The following is a 6,466-nucleotide window of genomic DNA, read 5'->3' as shown; positions in this document are numbered from 1 at the left end:
CAAGACATGATGTCAGCCCAGCCAGGATAGTGATGGTTGAGATAAGGAGTGGATGGATGAGAAAGAGGTTTAATGCAGCAGAATCTTTAGGATATATTGGGTGGTTAGATATTGAGGATGAAAGAAAGTAGGGAACAAAAGAGAGCTCTCAGGTGTATGACTTGTGCCTGAGTTTCTTTTACTGATATGTGAGAGATTTGGAGGCACAGATTGGGAGAGGGGCAGGGTGAGGGTGAGTTCATGAGCTTCTTTTAGGATTTTCTGAGCTTAAAATACATGTGCTAAGTCTAAAGAAGATAATCATTAAGCAATTACATACACAGTTTTATAGATTAGATAGTCATCTACATCTGACATTTAAATGGTAGTGCAGTCTTTTGGAGTAGGTGAGTTTTTCTTTGTGGTATATGTAGCATTATAAGAGAACAGTGTCTAAGAAAAAGCCATGGAACGTCAACATGAAGAGACTGACAAAACAGAAAGTAATTAGAGTTAGTGAGGATGTCTGGTCAGTTAGGTATGAGAAAAACCCAATATATATGTATCTCAGAGGTAATAGGAGTATTTTATAAAAGGTGGAATATTGATAAAGAGAAGTGAAGAAAAGTCATTTCTGATCATAGAGATTCTGATCTTAGAATTTTGGATATAAATGGTAATTATTGTGATGAGAGTGATACCAAGTAACTTTACAGAACACTTAACAGATCATGTATCATAGAAATATGTTTATTTTTAAATTCAGGTTTAATGGACACTGTAATTTCTTCTTAAAGATACTGAAGACAAAGCATGACAGAAAAGAATCAAACTGTCGTCTCAGAATTTGTCCTCCTTGGCCTGCCCATTGATCCAGATCAGCGAGACCTGTTCTACGCCCTGTTCCTGGCCATGTATGTTACCACAATCCTGGGGAACCTACTCATCATTGTCCTCATTCAGCTGGACTCGCACCTCCACACACCCATGTATTTGTTTCTCAGCAATTTATCCTTCTCTGACCTCTGCTTCTCTTCTGTCACAATGCCCAAGTTGCTGCAGAACATGCAGAGCCAAGTCCCGTCCATCCCCTATGCTGGCTGCCTGACCCAAATGTACTTCTTCCTGTTTTTTGGAGATCTGGAGAGCTTCCTCCTGGTGGCCATGGCCTATGACCGCTATGTGGCCATCTGCTTCCCCCTACACTACACCACCATCATGAGCCCCAAGCTCTGTTTCTCCCTGTTGGTGCTGTCATGGGTGCTGACCATGTTCCATGCTGTATTACACACTCTGTTAATGGCCAGATTGTGTTTTTGTGCCAACACAATCCCCCACTTTTTTTGTGATATGTCTGCTCTGCTGAAGCTGGCCTGCTCTGACACTCAAGTTAATGAGTTGGTGATATTTATCATGGGAGGGCTCATTCTCGTGATCCCATTCCTGCTCATCATCACGTCTTATGCACGGATTGTGTCCTCCATCCTCAAGGTTCCTTCTGCCATAGGCATCTGCAAGGTCTTCTCCACCTGTGGCTCCCACCTCTCAGTGGTGTCTCTCTTCTATGGGACAGTTATTGGTCTCTATTTATGCCCATCAGCTAATAATTCTACTGTTAAGGAGACTATCATGGCTATGATGTACACTGTGGTCACCCCCATGCTGAACCCCTTCATCTACAGCCTGAGGAATAAAGACATGAAGGGAGCCCTGAGAAGAGTCATTTGTAGAAAGAAAATTACCTTCTCTGTGTGATGGTAACATTTGATACTTTTACATATTTCTATCTAGGAGATATAATAATATTGGAATACTATTCCAGATGTTTTCTCTTACCATGGAAAGCCTGTAAAAATGGTACGGTAAATAATTATTCAATATGTAAAAGAGGTACAGTGGAGCTGTGGAGCTGAACTAGGGAAGAGGGGTCTTGGTGACCTGCTGGCTAAGCTCTCCTCTTTATGTTCCCCAGGAGATTCTGGCAAAGTGTATTTTAAGAACTCCTGTTTTAAATGACCTTCATGCCTTACATTCTTTAACTAATTTATGGGAGACTATTTTATTTTATTTTATTATTTTATTTTATTTTTTTAAATAAATGTATATTTTATTGGTGTTCAATTTACCAACATACAGAATAACACCCGTGCTCATCCCGTCAAGTGCCCCCCTCAGTGCCCGTCACCCATTCACCCCCACCCCCTGCCCTTTCCCCTTCCACCACCCCTAGTTCGTTTCCCAGAGTTAGGAGTCTTTATGTTCTGGGAAGACTACTTTTTTTTAAAGCCAGAACTCTGTTTTGATTGTGGTATAATTTAAAAAAGATTCTTTATACTTTTACATCAATAATAAATGAGGTCCAACATCTCCACCTCCCAGCCTCCCTCTTAATGTCTCCTACTTACCTCTCTCTGCATGAGATTCACATCATTTTATCTCTTAACAATACTCCCCCCCCCCCCCACACACATATTTATTTTCATGTCCACTCTGTTTTCTGACCTGGCCTGATCTGAAATGGATTTTTCTAGCCCTTGACTATAAGAAAATATTTTGCCTTTACCTGAGAATAACCAAAACCCATGGGACCTAAAATGTATTTCCCCAGGAATGGGGAAAGAAGCTGGAAGCTGGTAAACAAGTTCAGAGTTTAAGGATGCCTCTTTTCTGTTTGGTGTTGTGGACCTTATAAAAGAAGTTTGTGTCTATGTTTTTATCCTTCCCTCAACCTCATGACAATTCCAAGGAATAGAGAAGATATGGTACAATTTCATAGATTGAAAAGCATGATGTTCAATTACTTGTCAAGTCACACAGTGTGACAATCGTTGAGTCTATGTAAGATCCCAGACTAAGTGATTCTATGATTTCTTCTCATTCTCTTTCAATTTAGAAAGAAAGAGGGAAGCCTTTAGAAGACAAAACCGTCATCTCCATTTATGGTATGGACTAGTTTTCCAACTCAGTCCATTTGTGTCCTCAGTTGTCCCCTCTAAGCGATGGCATCCAAACCTACCACTTTCATCCTCGAATACATTCTAGTGAGCTCCACATCTCTATCTGAAGCCAAGACTTTCCTCCAGAGTTTCAAACTGTTATTGTCATGTGCCCTTTGGACATATCCACTTGAGGCTCTATGAACAGTTCAAGCTCAACATGCACAAACAATATTGATTCTTTATGTTCTCTCAAGTCTACTCTTTGTCCTTTATTCTATATCTTCATTTATGATGTCACCTTCTACCCAGTTACCTGAACAGCCAGTTCTGTATATATATATATATATATATATATATCTCCACAGAAGTAGATTATACAATATTGCATGGCACATTTTCATTTAATATGGTATTTCTTGAGATAGTTTATTATATGCATGAGACAGCTAAGGTAACACTAGTTCCTATAATGGATAAATTCTGAAATCTCAGTGCCATCATACAACAGATACATAGTGACAAGAAAAAAGATTAATATTTATATTAATGTACTTTCTTCTATAAGTTTCCTTTATAATGAAAAAATTCATTAAAAAGAGAATGAAAAATAGACCCTATTCTCAATAGCAATGAAATTTATGTGCAAGAATATAAGAAGAAAACTTTAAAACTTAACTGAGAGATAAAAAGAATACCACAATAGGTGGACATATACAATGACCCTGGATGGCTCATTTAATTAATTAATTGATTAATTAATTAATTGAACAATTTTAAAAATATTTTATTTATGAGAGAGAGAGAGAGAGAGAGGCAGACACAGGTAGAGGGAGAAGCAGGCTCCATGCAGGAAGCCCGACATGGGACTCGATCCTGGTTCTCCAGGATCACGCCCTGGGCTGAAGGCGGTGCTCAACCACTTAGCCACCGGGCTGCCCTTGGGTGGCTCATTTTATTTTATTTTATTATTTTAAAAAAGATTTTATTTATTTATTCATGAGACACACAGAGAGAAAGAGAGGCAGAGACACAAGCAGAGGGAGAAGCAGGCTCCACGCAGGGAGCCTGACGTGGGACCGGATCCTGGGACTCCAGGATCACACCCTGGGCCGAAGGCAGGCGCTAAACCTGCTGAGCCACTCAGGAATCACAGGGGTGGCTCATTTTAAATGGCTTTTGAAGAGTAATCTTTATACACTAAAATCAATCCATTTAAAAATTGTACATTTTGGTGAATTTTGAAACCTCAATATTTTAACAACATCAGTTCTCCAAATACATTCAGTACAATCCAAGTCAAATTCTCAAAGGAATTGTTTTTGTGGAAACTGACAAACATAGTGATGTGAGTTTGACATATTTGACCATATAAAAAGAAGAAAGTTATCTAGGAAAAAAGCATAAACAAACTTGAAAGAGAATTGACAGACAGTAAATGTCTAACAGACACAAGATGAAAATCCAGAATATACAAAAAGCACGTACAAGTAATATAAAAATAAAGCAAACTGAATACCTTGAATAGCCAAAGGAATCTTGAAAAAGGCAAACCAACTAGAGGCATCACAATTCCAGATTTCAAGTTATATTACAAAGCTTCAGTGATCAAAACAGTATGTTACTGTCACGGATCAGTGGGATAGAACAGAAAACCCCCAAATAAACCCACAATTATATGGTCAATTAATCTTCGATAAACGAGGAAAGAATATCTAATAGGAAAAATGCAGTCTTTTCAACAAGTGGTGTTGGGAAAACTGGACAGCCACATGGAGAAGAATGAAACTGAACCACTTTCCTAAAGTATACACACAAATAAACTAAAAATGGACTGAGGGCATAACTGTGAGACCTGAAACCACAAAAATCCTAGAAGAGGGCACAGGCAGTGATGTCTTTGGCCACATTTTTCTACCTATGTCTCCAGAGGCAAGGATAATACAAGCAAAAATAAACTATTGGGGCTACATCAAAAATAAAAAGCATCTGCACAGCAAAGGAAACAATCAACAAAACTAAAAGGCAACCTACGGAATTGGAGAAGATATTTGCCAAGTGACATATCTGATAAAGGGTTAATATCCAAAATATATAAAGAACTGACACAACTCAACACCCAAAAGGTAAATAATCCAGTTAAAAATAGGCATAAGACATGAACAGACATTTCTCCAAAGAAGACATACAAATGGCCAACAGACACATGAAAAGATGCTCAGCTTCACTCATCATCAGGGAAATGCAAGTTGAAAGTACAATGAACTATCACCTCACACCTGTCAGAGCACTAAAATCAACAATGCAAGAAACAAGAGTTGGCAAAGATATGGAGAAAAAGGAACCCTCATGCACTGTTGGTGGGAATGCAAACTGTGCAGCCAGTATAAACAGTATGAAGGGCCTTCAGAAAGTTAAAAATGGAACTATCCTATGATTCAGTAATTGAACTACTAGGCATTTATCCCCCCAAATACAAAAACACTAATTCGTAGGGATACACACACCCCTATGTTTAGAGCAGCATCTTTACAAGCGCCAAATTATGGAGGCAGCCCAACTGTTCATTGATAGATGAATGGATAAAGAAGATGTGGTATATATGTATACATAGTTGGGTATTATTCAGCCTCTTAACTACAGAGAACAAACTGATGGTCACCAGAGGGGAAGTGAGGGGGAGGATGGGTGAAATCAGCGATGGGGTTTAAGGAATTCACTTGTTGTGAAGAGCACTGGTGATGTATGGAGTTGTTTAATCATTATATTGTATACCTGAAACTAATATAATACTGTATGTTAACTATACTGAAATTAAAATAAAAACTTAAAACGTAAAAAATATTTACAGAAAATTCATGAAGAATAAACAGTATGAAAAGATGTTCAACTTCAGTGTTAATGAGGAAAGAGAAAATTGGAAAAATAAGAATTGATAATTGAATGACCACACAATTGACAGATTTATAAATGATTGAATTTCTATTTTAACAGCAAGATGTGAGAATAGAGATTTTAAAAGATGAAATCCTGTGTCATCACACCTACAATGTTCAAAACAAAAGCTACAAGCTTAGTTTCAAATTAGTTTGTTTTGCTTATACTCCATCAGTTGCTCAAATTTGTTCATGTTTCATTCATTCATATTTATAGCACATATCAAGCTCTCTCTTTCTCCCTTCCTTATTCTGTTCCTCCCCTCTCTCTCTCCCTCTCTTTCTTCTTCTCCTTTCATTTTTCTTCTTCTTTTAAAATGGCTGATCTATGTTAAATCACTATACTGCACACATGAAACATATAACACTGTATGTTAACTAACAGGAATTAAAATAAAAACTTTAAAAATTAATAAAATAGCCAATCTATTTGAGATAATTTTCAGACACCAAGACACTTAGCCACGAAATTCAGCATTCAGGATCTCCTAGAAACAAGAACATTTTCATACATAATTACAATACCATTATCACACCCGAGAAATTTAACATCAATATACATATATTTAATATAATCCACATGCAAATTTCTCCAACGATAAAGACTTGGTTTTT

At 37.6% G+C, this 6,466-nt stretch overlaps 1 protein-coding gene across 1 annotated transcript; it reads left to right on the top strand.

Annotated features, from left to right (window-relative positions):
* The first annotated feature begins 792 nt into the window (after positions 1 to 792).
* On the top strand, positions 793 to 1,734 carry OR1E1 (olfactory receptor family 1 subfamily E member 1). Its single transcript, NM_001014287.1, has one exon. It carries the CDS (start codon positions 793 to 795, stop codon positions 1,732 to 1,734), a length of 942 nt encoding a protein of 313 aa, NP_001014309.1.
* The last annotated feature ends 4,732 nt before the right edge of the window (positions 1,735 to 6,466 follow it).

This window comes from Canis lupus, chromosome 9 (genome assembly GCF_011100685.1).
Source record: "Canis lupus familiaris isolate Mischka breed German Shepherd chromosome 9, alternate assembly UU_Cfam_GSD_1.0, whole genome shotgun sequence".
Lineage (NCBI taxonomy): Eukaryota > Metazoa > Chordata > Mammalia > Carnivora > Canidae > Canis > Canis lupus.
Note: the sequence above shows the minus strand (reverse complement) of the source record. Positions and strands in the feature narration are given on the sequence as shown.

Bases quoted from the DNA above. Each gene is read 5' to 3' on its own strand.
- OR1E1 (NM_001014287.1), top strand. From the start codon at position 793: ATGACAGAAAAGAATCAAACTGTCGTCTCAGAATTTGTCCTCCTTGGC.